The 14,880-nt window shown below is 57.2% G+C and overlaps 3 protein-coding genes across 5 annotated transcripts in view; 2 read left to right on the top strand and 1 right to left on the bottom strand.

Annotated features, from left to right (window-relative positions):
• The first annotated feature begins 6 nt into the window (after positions 1 to 6).
• On the top strand, positions 7 to 4,411 carry Gfus (GDP-L-fucose synthase). Of its 3 annotated transcripts, XM_015486562.2 has the most exons (11): positions 8 to 80; positions 507 to 663; positions 994 to 1,108; positions 2,120 to 2,248; positions 2,333 to 2,406; positions 2,581 to 2,714; positions 2,848 to 2,912; positions 3,183 to 3,249; positions 3,391 to 3,470; positions 3,670 to 3,769; positions 4,079 to 4,411. In XM_015486562.2, exons 2-11 carry the CDS (start codon positions 518 to 520, stop codon positions 4,132 to 4,134), a joined length of 966 nt encoding a protein of 321 aa, XP_015342048.1. In that variant the 5' UTR covers positions 8 to 80; positions 507 to 517; the 3' UTR covers positions 4,135 to 4,411. The 3 variants fall into 3 exon arrangements, with proteins under 3 accessions (XP_015342050.1, XP_015342048.1, XP_048658250.1); XM_015486564.1 differs by lacking the exon at positions 3,670 to 3,769 and having other exon boundaries at positions 7 to 80; positions 3,391 to 3,507; XM_048802293.1 differs by lacking the exons at positions 8 to 80; positions 507 to 663 and adding an exon at positions 222 to 506.
• Positions 4,412 to 5,102: 691 nt separating this feature from the next.
• Positions 5,103 to 9,872, top strand: Pycr3 (pyrroline-5-carboxylate reductase 3). The gene is made up of 6 exons (XM_015486568.2): positions 5,103 to 5,258; positions 6,746 to 6,810; positions 7,216 to 7,395; positions 7,576 to 7,788; positions 8,111 to 8,203; positions 8,363 to 9,872. Exons 1-6 carry the CDS (start codon positions 5,165 to 5,167, stop codon positions 8,543 to 8,545), a joined length of 828 nt encoding a protein of 275 aa, XP_015342054.1. The 5' UTR covers positions 5,103 to 5,164; the 3' UTR covers positions 8,546 to 9,872.
• Positions 9,873 to 10,542: 670 nt separating this feature from the next.
• Tigd5 (tigger transposable element derived 5) overlaps positions 10,543 to 14,880 on the bottom strand; it is a 4,770-nt gene continuing 432 nt past the window's right edge. Inside the window, exon 2 of the mRNA XM_048802413.1 lies at positions 10,543 to 14,876. Within this exon, the coding sequence (XP_048658370.1) occupies positions 13,662 to 14,876 (1,215 nt within the window). The 3' untranslated portion in view covers positions 10,543 to 13,661. The remainder of the gene's footprint in view (positions 14,877 to 14,880) is intronic.

Here is a 14,880-nt window from a genome sequence, read left to right as displayed (position 1 = left end):
ACCGCCAGGTATCCAGCGGGGCCCCTCCCGTCAGAGTGGTCGTGGGGGCCCTGCGGCCGGAGCCGATTTCCAGCTCCCAGGTTGGGTCCTCCAGGTGGCGGCGCGCGGGGTTCCTCCAGCCCGCGGCCTGCAGGGAAGAATCTGGCTCGCGAGGGCCTCCAGGGACCAGCCAGGCGTGGGTGGACACGGGGCTGCAAACACCATACTGCCCCTTGCCTGTCTGTGGCTTGTGGGCTTTGGCTGAGAGTAGCCCCCACGATTTGCTCCTGGAGCCTCGGCGCCAAGGTTTTCTGCCTCCAGCTGCTCTGGTTCCGCTGTGGAGCCCTAGGCAGGGCCGCGGGAAACAGGACTGGGAGGTGGTGTGATTCAGTCCAGCAGGGTCTGTCTGACTGCCTGTGGCCTGTGTCCCCTCTCGGGGTCTGCCCCTGTGACCGTTGCCCCCGGGGATGCAGCATGGAAGGATTGGAACCGGATGGCCTTGGCCTCACACCAATTTGGCCCTCCAGGTACAGCCACCATGGGTGACCCCCAGAGGTCCATGCGGATCCTAGTGACAGGGGGCTCTGGACTGGTGGGCAGAGCCATCCAGAAGGTGGTGGAAGATGGGGCTGGCCTTCCTGGAGAGGAATGGGTGTTTGTCTCCTCCAAAGATGCTGATCTCACGTGAGTGGAGACCATCCCAGAAGCATTCCCCTCCTCCCCATGCCCTCTCCAGACAGAAGAGCCTGGAGTCACATCTGCTGACCCCCACCCCCAGCTTGGCCCCAGCCACAGTCTGGGCCCTCCCTGCCAGGTGTCTGGCCTGGCCTAGGTGTGCTGCTCTGGGCAGGCATCCTCCCATTCCTCTCTGCAAGCCATTCCTTCACAGCTACCCACTGAACTCCACCACTTGTGCTTTTGGCTGCCCCTTCTGCAATGGTCCCACTTAGTACTAGCCCCCATTCCCCAATACAGGGCCCTCCACGGGGCCCCTGACAACCCGGCTTCCTCCAGGGACACAGCACAGACCCAAGCCCTGTTCCAGAGGGTCCAGCCCACTCATGTCATCCACCTTGCTGCAATGGTAGGGGGCCTGTTCCGGAATATCAAATACAATTTGGACTTCTGGGTAAGTTGGGGGGAGACAGCAAGCACTGGAAGACAGGAGCCCAGGTTCTGAGAACTTTCTAGCGGATCTCCCACTCTCAGGTTCCTCTTCCTACCTCATGGAGTCCCTGAGGATTGGGGCTTGGCACAGCCTGATGGGGGCAGCCCCTGAGGGACTCCCAGTGACACACATTCGTGCTGCAGGCAGAAGGCCATGTAGGTGGGTCTGGGGGCATTTAGATCAGTAAAAAGTCAACCTGCAAAAAGGGTTGGGGATTTGAAAGAAGCTGTCATTCTACGTGGCTTGAGGCTGGTTCCTGTTTCCTGAGCCAGGCCCACTGTGCTCGATGGGGTGCAAGGATGTCTGTGCCCTGGGAATAGGGGGTATAATGTAAGGGCTGTACCCCTACTGGTTGGCCTCCTGCCTCTAGGCAGCAGCCTTGGCCTGACTGGCCTGTGCCAGCACTGGGATCAGAAGCTTCCGCAAGACTCTGCCCAGAGTCACTGTCACCCATGGCCCTCCTTGTCTATCTCAGCCTCCCCCATAAGTTGCCTGGCCACCAGCCTCTTCCCTGTTCTGAGGCCTGGCCAAATGCCATGGCCATCTCATGTCAATTTAGGAAAGGGAACTGGGAGTCATGGGGGATCAGGGTAGGCCACAGGGAAGGAGACCTGGGTGTGAGCTCCCCTGGGGTGGGCAGGGGAGGGGCCACTTCTGTGTAGTGGGAGCTTCCCACCCAGGGCTAGGTTAGGCCCCTGAGCTCCTGTCCCTTCTTCTGTGACCTGCCCTGCCATCAGCAACCCCAGGCAGGCAGAACAGAACCAGACCCTATGTGGCTATGATAGGGATAGTGGCTTCAGTAAGGTCAGTGCTGAGAGGCTTTGTCTTGTCCCAGGAGGAGTTAGGACGAACAGGCACAGGTACTGCCTATGTCTGAGGGGCCAGAGTATGTCCCCACCTCTGTCTCTGGAGGAGTGGAAAGGGGCTGGGTTCCTGCCTGGGCAGCCTGACCTGCCCTGCTCCACCCTGCAGAGGAGGAATGTGCACATCAACGACAATGTCCTGCATTCTGCCTTCGAGGTGGGCGTCTGCAAGGTGGTCTCCTGCCTGTCCACCTGTATCTTCCCTGACAAGACCACCTACCCTATTGATGAGACCATGGTGAGGGGGGCTTATGTGGGGTAGGACTTGGTCTGGGGGTGGAACCTGGAAGTGGGAGCCTCAGTGCATCTTTTGCTCCCGCAGATCCACAATGGGCCACCCCACAACAGCAATTTTGGGTACTCCTACGCCAAGAGGATGATTGACGTGCAGAACAGGTCCTCCTCTGCTGTCTTGGCCAGGCCTAACCAGGAGTGGGGGAGGGCTTAAGCTCTGGTGGTGGGGCTAGTTGGGTGGCTGCCTTCTTGAGTCTGCTGTTTACATCTGTGAGAGACCAGCTGTGGGTGGGGTCTGTGTCCTGGGATGAGGCAGGAGACCCTGGGCCTCTGCAGGGCCTACTTTCAGCAGCATGGCTGCACATTCACCGCGGTCATCCCCACCAACGTCTTTGGGCCCCACGACAACTTCAACATTGAAGATGGCCATGTGCTGCCCGGCCTTATCCACAAGGTGCACCTGGCGAAGAGTGAGTGCGGCTGCCCAGCACGTCCCATCCAGGGTTCCCAGGGTTCTGGCCTGATGGGGTCCCTGGGCTCCCATCTAGACAGCTCATGGCAGCTGGAGTACTACTGACAATTGCTCTTGCCCCTAATCTGCAGGCAGTGGCTCTGCCCTGACAGTGTGGGGTACAGGGAAGCCACGGAGGCAGTTCATCTACTCGCTGGTGTGTATAAGGCTGGCCTGCTGGGTTGATGGGGAGGCAGTGGCATGAGGGGGTCTGGGTAGAGTCCCTATGGGTGCCTGGGGGTGCCTGGGAGTCCCTGGTCCAGCTGTGAGCTCAGAAAGAGAAAGGGCTGCCTGGAGGAGGAACCCCATACCCTCCTGGGTGAGCCATGGCTGTGCCCCCAGTGAGCAGAGATAGCAGTGTGGCCCCCTGGCTCCCTCATCTGACTGTCACTGTGGGCTCTGACCTGCCTGCCTGCCTGACCTCCAGGACTTGGCCCGGCTCTTCATCTGGGTCCTACGGGAGTACAGTGAGGTGGAGCCCATCATCCTCTCAGGTTGGCACCACGGCCCCCACACCCGTTCCTACAGTGGGACAAGACCCAGTTTGTCTTTGAGGGCTGGCAGAGGAGTGGGGGCAGAATACCCACGGGAGGCTGGTAGGAAGCCTGATAGGCCACTGCCCATTGCTCCCACAGTGGGCGAGGAAGATGAGGTCTCCATCAAGGAGGCAGCTGAGGCTGTGATGGAGGCCATGGGCTTCCACGGGGAAGTCACCGTATCCTTTGGGGCACTCTAGAGGAACTGAAGCCCAGGTGGGACACTCAGCCTAACACCATTTTGTTGCCTGGTGGTACTTGCCCTGGCAGCTGGAGGGGGGTCTGTCTTGGCCAGGCTCCCTCCCCAGGAAAGGCAGGTTTAAGGTAGCGAGGAGGGGGGGGTGTACCTTCTGCTGTGGCCTTGACCAAGGTGCCTAGTATGATACAACCAAGTCAGACGGGCAGTTTAAGAAGACAGCCAGCAACACCAAGCTTCGGGGCTACCTACCTGACTTCCGGTTCACACCTTTCAAGCAGGGTGAGCCCCTCCCCCTCCAGTGTCCTCCCCTTGGCAACCTCCTATCCCCTGGCCCCTCCTTGGCTTTGGACCCTCCTCCACTGCTCCTCCCTTTTGCTCCTTGCTGTGGCTTCTGCTTTCCTACTGTGATGTGGAGGTGGGGTGCTCTGCAGATTTGGTCACCAGGCCTGGTCACCTGGGAATCAGGGCATTGCAGCTTGGAGGAAGTGACTTCCCTGTGTCCCTGGGACCTGTACCCTCCCTGGGTCCTGTAGGTCACTGTGGTCTTGGCCCTCACCTGCTCACCAGCCCTCACTTGTCCACCTGCAGCTGTAAAGGAGACCTGTGCCTGGTTCACTGACAACTATGAGCAGGCCCGGAAGTAAAGCTGTGCAGACAAGCAGGCACTCAGCTGGCAAAGCCCAGTGCCCACCACCTTCAGACCTTGCCAGGAACCAAGGACGCTGCTCAGCAACCCGGGCCACGTCCCACTGCCTCTGCCAGGGGTTCCAGGCAGTTGTCCAGTGGGGACCCATTTGTGCTCATCCTCAGGGAAATCAAGGCCCGGCCCGGCCCAGCACCTCACCCCCCACCGCCCTGGCCTCAGTGCACTCTGGGCCCGCTGTGCTTTGTCTGGGAGCCAATAAAGTACGTTTCCACAGACCTGTTTTCGGCAGCTCTGTGCTCAGCCATCCCCCACACCCAACACTGACTGTCTCCCAGACTGGCCAGTCCTGGGGCCCATTCTTCCCTTGGGATCATCAGCCCCTGAGAACTGATTCTGAGGAGCAGGAAGCAGCAGGCAGAACAGGCTGTTGATGGGCTGAGGTGCAGAGAGGGAATGTCTCCGTAGTCCAGTTGGATCTTAGTAAAGCCTAGCCCTTTTAGGCCTGGGTGAGCAGCTCCCTGGGGCCTGCTCGTCTGAACCCTGAGGACCTTTAGGAAAGATGCAGGGTGTGGATTTGGACGAGCTCAGCGGGCTGTCTGATATTGTGAGGAGGACCTGGGGCTGGTGATTGGGTAGCACGGACTTCTCTGAGACTCTAGAAGAGCTGAGCCAGGCCTGGCCCTTCATCTCATAGCCCTCTGCAGCAGCTGGTTGCTCGGCAGGGGTTTGGGGGAGGCTGCACTGTTTTTTTGATAGGTCAGCTCCAGCCACCAGAGGGTTGAGTATCATGGGCCATCGCATTTTCAGTGGACAGACATGCAGTCAGTAAAAAACAAGGTCTGGCCCCTAGCTGGGTCCAGAACCCACCACAGCTCCCTATTACCGTCAGCACTGACCGGTGTGCTGGTACGCCCCGCCCACCGACTTCCCCGCAAAAGGCCAGGAGGAGCCCCGTAGCTCCTGCAGCTAATGAGCAGCGAGGGGCGGGGTCTACCGCCGCAACCTCGCAAGTGGTGACCCCGGACGCGATGGAGGCTGCGGCGGTGCCAGCCCGGCTGCGCGTGGGCTTCGTGGGTGCGGGCCGCATGGCGGAAGCCATTGCGCAAGGCCTCATCCGAGCAGGTGGGGTGGCTGTGCCTGGTTGGGGGGTCCTTTGTGGGAACAGGTCGCCTGGCTGGGTGGGAGGGGCGCGCCCGGGTGGGTGCTGTGAACTGCAGGGCTCCTGGGCAGCAAGCTCCCGGTGCTTCCACGGTCCCCACGCCCCCAAGATCTCCGGGCTGGCTGAGCCCTCTTTCCACCAGCTGTGGCTGTGCTAGGCGTGGTGCCCACCCTCTCCTCTAGACTTGGCTTCCTACTGTGGGCGGCCAGAGCTGCTGCCCGACCTGGCCGTGAGCCATGTGTGAAACCAGCCTCCGGATGCGCGTGTGGATGAGCAGAATAAAGAACATTCTGGCTTGGGAAGAGTTAGAAAAAGTAACACGCCTTAGGCTTTTTTTTTTTTTTTTTTTTTTTTTTTCAGTACAGCTGTGACTTTGACTTTGTATACTTTGGGTGTAAAGAATACAATTAACTTCACCTGTTTCTTATTGTCTTTAAGTGGCTGCTAGGGAATTTATAGTTACACATTTGGTTCGAACCATATTTCTCCTGGACAGTGTTGACTTACCCTGGCATCTATGGCCAGCTTCCTGGACTCATGGCCTAGGTCCAGGTAGCCTTCCTGAGCTTCTAATTCTTTTTTCTATTTGTGTGCAGGCTCCACATCCAATAGTGGACAGCATTGTGGACATTTAGACCAGATAACTTCTCCTGTGTATCCAAGGGCATGTAGCCTTCTGGGCCTCTTCTCCCTAGATGCTAGTTACCTTTGAGTTGTGACAGCTGGTCTTTAGACAACACCAGTGTCCAGGGATATCATCCCAGCTGGGCTCAATAGTATATAGTAGGGGCATTACTGCCACCCTAATCCTATACTGCACAGCATTTAGAAACCTTTGCATGTAAGTTACAGATAGGGATCTGGTGACCTTTGGCTCTCTGCCTTCAGCCATACTTCAAAGTCCAGACAGGTCACAATCAATCAGAAAATAGTTTACCACAGTCTCAGGCAAAACCTGATGGTTCACCTGCATCCAGGGGCCATGGTGTGCATTTCTGTCTTCCTGTTCCACCTTACAGAAATCTGGCTCAGTTTTCTCATCCCTATATCCTACAAAAGCAGACAGTTTCCACCAAATGGTCATTTAGCTTCCTCTAGGACATCCTAGCACACTCCTTTCCTTCAAGGAAGCCCAGCTGCTGCTGAACCTTCTGTTAGCTGCTTCATACCCACTCCTCCACCCCATCCCTAGACCTGGTGCTCCCTCTGGGGTTCTGTCCCTTGGCCAACAACCTAAGTGCTCCAGGCAGCCATCCCTTCCCTGGAGGCTGGGGCCCCTAGCATCTGTGTCCTCACAGGACCAGACAAACTCCTGGCCCCTGTGTCCAGCAGCAGGCAGGTGACAGTGACTGCCGAGTTGAATCAGGTGGGTTTGATAGCCTGACTTCGGGTTGCCAGGCCATTCCATCTCCTCCTCATCAGTGGCCTCCACCTCTGCCTTTCTCTCTAGGCAAAGTGGAAGCTAAGCAGGTGCTGGCCAGTGCACCAACAGACAGGAATCTCTGCCACTTCCGGGTGAGCAGGGCCCAGATGACTTGTCCTCCTGAGACAGTCATTAGGTTCAGGAAAGTGTAGCTTATTAAGACTGTCTGGGTGGCTGGGGAAAGGGAGGTCAAAGGCCAAGAGGAAAGTCAAGGTTGTAGAGGGAGGCGCAGGTACAAGTTGAACACATTCGTGCTCTATTGGGGTAGGCAGGGCTGGGCATGGGCATTCATTGGGATGGAGGGGTCAGGAAGGTGCAGGCTTGGGGGTCTGTGAAGAACAGGGCCAGTTGGGTGGTCTTGGCTATTGAGAGCAGGGCTAATGCAGATTCTTAAAGTGAAAGAGGCCTGAGGGGACTCGTGGGATGCAGGGCAGCTTGTGGTGTGGTAGAGTGCCCGCTCATGCAGCTCTGGTCCTGGTCCTGGTGTCCCTCTGCAGGCTCTGGGTTGCCAGACCACTCACTCTAACCAGGAAGTGCTGCAGAGTTGCTCGCTGGTCATCTTTGCCACCAAGCCCCAAGTCCTGCCAGCTGTCCTGAAAGAGGTGGCTCCTGTGGTCACTGCTGAGCATGTCTTGGTGTCTGTGGCTGCCGGGGTCTCCCTGAGCACCCTGGAGGAGGTGAGCAACACTTGTGGGTGAGGCCTTGACCACAGCCTCGGCTGTGCTGGTCGGACTGGAGGAGCAGACAGCCTCTTGACACTGCCTGGGACATGGGGACTGGAGCCTACAGTTGCCTGAGACATCGCCTGGCAGGGCCCTGTCCTGCAGGCTGCCTGATTCTGACCTCTCTCTGACCAGCTGCTGCCCCCGAACACACGAGTGCTACGAGTCTCACCCAATCTGCCCTGCATAGTCCAGGAGGGGGCCATGGTGATGGCACGGGGTCACCATGCTGGGAGCGAGGAGGCCAAGCTCCTGCGAAATCTGCTGGAAGCCTGTGGGCAGTGTGAGGAGGTGCCTGAGGCTTATGTGGACATCCACACTGGCCTCAGTGGCAGTGGTGTAGCCTTTGTGAGTATTGAGTTGCCCATACCCCCCCCCCCCCCCCAGCAGGTAAGCCCTCAGCCAAAAGAGGCCCTCCCAGTTTCACATGATACCTGTGCCCTCAGGAGTCTAGCCTTGGGGCCTCAAGTGCTGGCTCCAAGCCTCCCATTAGCCCTTCTCCCTCTCCAAACTTTGTGCTTTGGTGGCCTTTGGGGCTGATCTTGGCTCTGGGCGTGCATGGTAATGCTCCAGGCCTTGTTCCTGAAGCTTCTGAGGCTTCTCAAGGCCGGGAGCTATGTCTGGGCAGTGTCAGCATTGATGTTACCCTTCCACCATGCTGCTGCTATAGGTGTGCACATTCTCTGAGGCCCTGGCTGAAGGCGCCATCAAGATGGGTATGCCCAGTGCTCTGGCTCACCGCATTGCTGCCCAGACCCTGCTGGTGAGTGAGGGTCTTCCCAGGGGAAGGTTGGAAAGGTCCAACCTGTACCATCTCCAGTGGCCAGGGAGGAAGCAGGCCTGCAATCCCAGGCCAAGGTTGGGGAAACATGTAGCTATCCCACCTCTCTTGAGTGACCACCCCTAATGTCTTTGTTCCCAGGGGACAGCCAAGCTGCTGCAGCAGGAGGGACAGCACCCGGCCCAACTACGGACAGATGTGCTTACACCAGCTGGCACCACCATCTATGGGCTCCACGCCTTGGAACAAGGTGGGCTGCGAGCGGCTACTATGAGTGCTGTGGAAGCTGCCACCTGCCGGGCGAAAGAGCTCAGCAGGAAATAGGTCCCAAGCTCAAGAGGAGGCCATGGCTCCTTGTCCACCTGAATCTCCTGAGTGCCTAGAACAGCCCTTTGTGGCACACTGGCCTCCTTGCTGCCCAGACCCACCCCACCCAGTTCCCTCCTTCCCCTTCCCTTAAGGACCACAATTCTCTTTCCATCCCACACAAGTTATAAATGCAGAGATAAATGCAGCCCCTCCTGTGGGGGTCTCCCACCTGTAATAGTGGTGACCTTACCCCTAATGAGCCCACCACAGTGGGTGATGTTCTTTCTTAGGGGCCTGCATTTTGGGGTGGTTGGAGGCCAGGAGCAGAGCTGCTGGCAACAAGAGTGGCTGGGACTGGTCTGGAGCGCTGGCCCTTCTCAGATTTCTCAGCAGTGCAGCCAGTGCTCTCATCACAGCTCCAGGACCTGCACAGGACCATGGAGTCTGCACAAGATGCACCTTCCCTCCTTAAAGCCAGTGAGCTTGGCCTGCTGCTGTTGGGAAGGCTGTGTGCCTGCTGGGTCCACCTCAGTGTTTGGGCAGTACCAGGTGGGCAGTGGGCAGTCAGAGAGGCTGCTCAGTGTCTGGGAGAGGAGAGCCCCCCCCCCCGCCAGCCAGATGCCCTCTCCCTCCTTTGGACCTTAAGCTCCTGGCACATAGGTGGAGCCAGGCCCTGGGATGGCCTCTTGGGTCAGAAGTCTTGGAGGTCCTGTGGCCATAGCATCATTACACTGGCCTCTGCAGGATTCGACTCTGAAGTATGTCCCTTAAGATGGACCACAAGTCAGAAAAGCTAGGACTAGGAGAGGAGCAAGGCCATGAGATTGAGGGCTGGGGCTCTGAGGTCACTGAGTGGGGAGGGTCTGGCCTAGCAACATACAGCTCTGATCCTTACACTGGGCACCACCCATCCCTCTGCCTCTGCTCTCCTGGGCCTGGCTTGCCACACAGACTCGGGTGTGCTGCACTCTCCCTTGCTTCCACTCCTCGCCTCTTGAGCCTGGGCAAAAGCACCTGCATGCCTGGCTTGGGTGGCTCTGACAGTGCCATCTGCTAGCTGGGTGATGGCAGGTATATTATGAAGCGGGGCTAGTGGCACTTAGGCAGCAGGGACAGGATGTTCCATCCCTGTGTGTAATTCTCTGCCATGCCTCCTGTCTCTACACTGTCTCGCTCATTCTCCCCGAGACTGCTGCCCAGGGCATCCCACCAAACCCCTTTCCCAGCCAGAAGATGGCTGCTCTCGGTCAGTGACTGCTTAGTCAGACCCCGGTGCTTTCACTTGTCAGAAGAGCCAGCCTGATTTCCTTATCTGTGAAATGGGAATAAAGGACATCTCAGAGCTCTGGGTGAACTGGTCTTTGATTATAGGCTGAGAAATTCAAGTTGCAAGTGCCTGAAACTTTTGAAGACATACCTCAAGAGTAGGAGCAGGTGTAGGCCGTGTGGATGGCAGAGGGTCCCATTCTAGCTACAGGTCACTATCATGTGGGTTGTACAGACAGGATCACCCACTGCCCTGTATCTTGACCCTGATCAGGCCACACCAAGCCTGGGCATGTTGAGGTTCCAAGACACTCTGTAGGCTGCACTGAGCAGGAACTCCTTGGGCAGCCCACCTAAGAGCCACCTGCCAAGAGAATCACTATTGTATGAGCCAACACCTGTCACTGCCTGAGACCCGGCAGGGAAAGCACCTCTCCATTGCCCAGTCCTGAACTTTTGCAGGCTGTGATGGAGCCCCAGGCCCAGCTATGGCCCAAAACAAAGACACATTAGTTATTCAAGAAGGGAAACTTTGATGGGGAACAGGGTTGTGATCATGTCATCTAATCCTCTTCTGCCTTATGCTGCCAGGCTAAAATTACAGCTTTTCAAGATGGAAACTGGCTGTGACCAGGGTACCCTCTTCAATCACTACTGCTCAACTTTTATGCCTCCCAATCTGTGCAGTGTTCCAGGTTCAGGCATTGGACCAAGAGTTACAAAAATAAGACTGAAATAGGTGCTCATGAAGTTGACATGTTCCATATTTATTACACAAGTGCCATTGGGCTATGTGGCCGTGAGCACTCAGTTGTGAGTGGGCTGAGTGCTAGAGGAAGGTCCCTGGACACTGCGTGAACCTCACATGCCTACGGTCTTCTTGAGGACACACTGCTGGGGTCAGGTGTCACCCTTGGGCACACCCAGTGAGGGCCAGATTGCCAGGCTCCTGGAGGACCATGTCCCCAGCTTAGGGAGCTCCCCCTTCTCTCCCTCTCCGAGCATGCTGTTCCATCCACAGCCCAACTGATGTTCAGGCAGTCACTTCCCAAGTGTGCAGAGGCCTGGGGGAAGACCGCCTGTGGCTGCTTCAGCCATATCCTTCCCCAAAAAACAGTGGTTTGGTGATGGCTTCAACAACCTGCATTTGCCTTTTTATTCACAATGCCTTCCCTTCCCCAGCCCAGGAACTTTTGTTAATGACCCTGAAGCAGAAGCTGCTATCTGCCAGCATTACCACAGCCCAAGGGCTGCCACCTGCCAAGGAGAAACTGCAGCTTCAAGCTCCCCAGTGACTTGCCATGTTATCTCAAGCCAGAGGTGGCAAACTCAGAAAGCCCACAGCGAACAGCAGTGGGCCACAGGCCAGCTGGATATGCAGCCCTCCTGAAGGGGTCCATGAACCCTGGGGTATCCCTGCCACAGAGCCAAACCCAGAAATGGGGTGGCTGTGAGCCAGTGGTAGAGCTATGGTTGGGGCTAAGCATCTGTGCACCACTGCAAGGCCCCAGGGGTCCCTGAGACCCATAGCTGTGGATGTCCATGGGGCCAGGGATCAGAGCAGAGCAGCTCTCTCCACAAGCAGGCGACAACCACCTGAAACTGCCCATGGCCCACAGGAACACCAGTGTATCCCATTTTACAAAAACACTTTTTTTTTTTTTTTTGTGGTGCTGAGGATCCATCCCTGGGCTTCATGTACGCAAGGCAGATGCTCTTCCACTGAGCAACATCTCCGGCCCAAGGCAACACCTTCTGAGCCCTCTCGGGGTGTTTCATGGACCAGCAAATGTCAGTACACAAATCCACAACTTGACAGACACTAAGGAGCTCCCTAAAACCCTGCCGGCCTGCACTTAGCTTGTTTATAGAGTGGTCATCTGGTGCCAAAGGGACAGACCAGAACCACCTCCCAGGCCATGAGTGTCCTTTCAAGAGGTATGGGACAGGTGGTGAACAAGTAAGAGGTCTCACCCCTGGTTTCTTAGACAGCAAGAGGGCTGCTACTTGAGGCTACCCAGTCTGCATGCACACTAAGGTCCAGTGTGCAGTCCTCACCATGCTCCTGATCCAAAGTTCACTTTTCCTCAGAGCCCTGGAGGCAGAGCCAGAGGAGCAGGGTACCAGCTCCTAGTCTGGGTGCTGGGTAGATATGAAGGCTCTGGTGTAAATGCTTTAGATCTCCTGGGGCCCAGTCCCAGCTACTTAGGCTGGAGATCCTTAGCCAGCCCTGACCACCAAAGAGTTTCTAGGTCTGCAGGCTCCAGGAGGTTGGACATGGAGGTGGCCAGATGAGCTTCAGCAGGTATGGATGGAGGCTGCTGCCTAAACCTAGACAGGTAGACTTTTGATTCTCTTCCTCCCAGATTCTCATACCTTCCCTTGCACTCAGGTTTGAGATATGTATATGTATAATATTACATGTGTGTGTCACACAAGCACATGTTCTTTTTTTTTTTTTGGACTGGGGCAGTTCCAAGGAGCTGTTTGTTCTTAGACCCGAGTGGAAACTGCTCTGGGGAGGTACTTCCTCCCACTGCTCCACCGTCAGTTACAGCCCTTCTGGTCCATGGACATAATGTCTGTGCACAGGCACCTGCACTCACCAACTGTTTTTGTGTTCAAGGCTTAGACTACTAGGACATCAGGTGAGGACATGGGGTCCTCCTCAGCCCTGGCACCAGACTCCTCATGAGGGTTCAGGGCAACATCTCTGCCAAAGCAGCAAAAGGCATGGGCACCTCTTAGTCCTAGGCCATTGGGAGACTTCTGAATCTAGAACTGGACAGAGCAACAGAATGGCATGAGTGATGGACAGTCACCTGGCCCTTTCTACACTCTCAAACTGAGCTACCCAGAAGCAGCTCCTCTGTCACACCCTTGGCAGTATCAAGAAGTGGAAAAATTTGGGGAGGGGGGCTGGGGCAAAAAGAGCCCAAGGGGGTTGCACTAAGGCACTGTGGATTGTCCCCAGATGGCTGCCAGTGCCAGGCCTGTTCCGAGGTAGGTTATGTGGATCCAAGCCCTGGGGTTAGACAGTGTTCTGGGGTCAATGAGGGAATCAATCAGGGACCAAATCTCAACACTTGCCAAACCCATGGAATAAAAGATGTGCTGAGAATGAAATCTTAAGGACTTAGAATCCAAGTGGAACAGAAGTCTACACTCCCTGCTGCATCCAGAACCTCAGTACTGAGTCCATCCTCCCCTTACCACTTGATTGTGAGCAACTGGCTTGGGCCTCCTGGGCACTGGGTCTGGGCTCTGATCCAGGAGGATGGGAGCCTGTAGTTTCCAGAGCAAGGGCAGGAGCAACTCAGAGACCATCTCATACTGCCCTTGTTCTCACTGTCCCCTCTGAAGAGCACCTTTAAAAACAGATTCAGATTCAATGTGTTTAAAAAAAAAAAAAGAGCAAACAAGTGGTTTACTTCTCCACTGAGATGATAGGACCAAGTAGCACCAGGGCTGCAGAACGATGGCGCAGAGGCCTCATCCAGTGCACATATAACCTGCTGGGGAGAGGAAGGTGTGAGCCCCACAGGGGCCAGAGCAAGAGCACAGTCAACTGCTCTCAGATGCTGTGACTGGGTGCCCAGCATGTTTAGGGGGAACCCCACATATATGACTGCTCAGGGAAGAGTGTGAGCTGAGGCCTCTCTTTTGGTATCCCCCCAGAAGACTGTGGACCATGGGGCAGGACATCACTTCATCAAAGGACCCCCTCCAAGCTGGACTGGGCTTGGACCCAGTAACCCCTGGGCCCATGTGGGGGGCCACCTCAGGGAGAAGAGAGGGAGGGAGATGTGAGACTGTGCATGCCTCTCCTTCAGAGTACAGGAAAAAGGTCATTGGGTCAGTGTGGTCACACACTGTCATCTGAAACTGCTGGGGAAGGTTCAATGCCCCCCAACCTCCGAGCCATGCTGATGAGTGAGCGCAGCTGTACCAGCCTCAGTGGCCCCACCTCATTGGGGTCCTGGCTCTCCAGCCACCGCAGAGCTGTCTCCAGCCCCCACACAGCCTCCCCTGCAGTGGGTACCAACACCCCACCACGCTCAGTGACCTCCTCCTCCTCCTCCTCTTCTCCACCCCCCATGCTAGAGGGCAGGCTGGCTGGGGATAGAGGGGCCAATGCAGGGGGCCAGACAGGGCTCACTTCCTCTCTGCAGACCTCAGGGAGGCCCCCATCATCGTCCAGGTGCAGCCACTCAGCCACCTCTTCGGGTGCCAGGCGCTTGTAGGCCAGAGCAGCCAAATGTGTGAGGTCACTAAGCGCCCTGCTGTGCTCCGCAGCCTCCTCAGCTTGGTGGGCTGACTGCTGTCCAGGCTCGAAGGCAGCCCTCAGGCCCAGCAGCCAGCAGCGCTCAATGCTGCCTGCCTGCACCAGGTCCCAGGAGAGGCCAGTCAGGTACAGCATGTCCTTAAGCATGAAACTGCGCATAAAGTCCAGTGGGGAGCCGCTAGCACAGGACACTGCCAGCCGCAGCAGCTCCCGCTTATACAGATGCTTGAAGGCAGCCACCACACCCTGCTCCAGCGGTGCAGGAATGTGTGCCCTGCTGCTGCCCTTGGACAGGAAAAGAACCCGCACAGCGCCGTCTGGTGTCTGCAGCTCTTCAGGGGGCCCCAAGGGCTCAGGCCCAAACCGCCTGGGGGTCTCCTCGCTTTCTTCCAGGGCGGGCATCCTGGTGGCCCAGCTTGGCCAGGGCGGGTGGGCCACCAGCAGCACCGCCTTCTGCTGCAGACAGCTTCGACGCAGGTAGCGCTTGACGCCCGGAACGAATTCCTCAAAGAACCAGCCGCGTAGCAGCGGGCGGCTGAGCCAAGCATTGGGGCTGTAGCGGTAGGAGGCCGGGAACTTGTCCTGGTTGTGGTGGCGCAGGCTGGGCGGGTCCGGCAGCTGCCCGATGACCAGTGGCTTCAACTTGTGGCTGCCTGTCAAGTTGGCGGCCAGCAGCACTGTCACCCGGTCGGCGCGCCAGCCGCAGACCCTCGCCCTGGGGTCCTCTGTGCCCGGGGGTGCAGCCTGCTCCGGAAGCAGCCTCCAGTAAAGGCCAGTGACGTTGGCATTGTAGATCTGC

This window comes from Marmota marmota, unplaced genomic scaffold (assembly GCF_001458135.2).
Source record: "Marmota marmota marmota unplaced genomic scaffold, marMar, whole genome shotgun sequence".
NCBI lineage: Eukaryota > Metazoa > Chordata > Mammalia > Rodentia > Sciuridae > Marmota > Marmota marmota.
The sequence above is the reverse complement of the archived record's forward strand: the minus strand, read 5'-3'. Positions and strand labels throughout refer to the sequence as shown.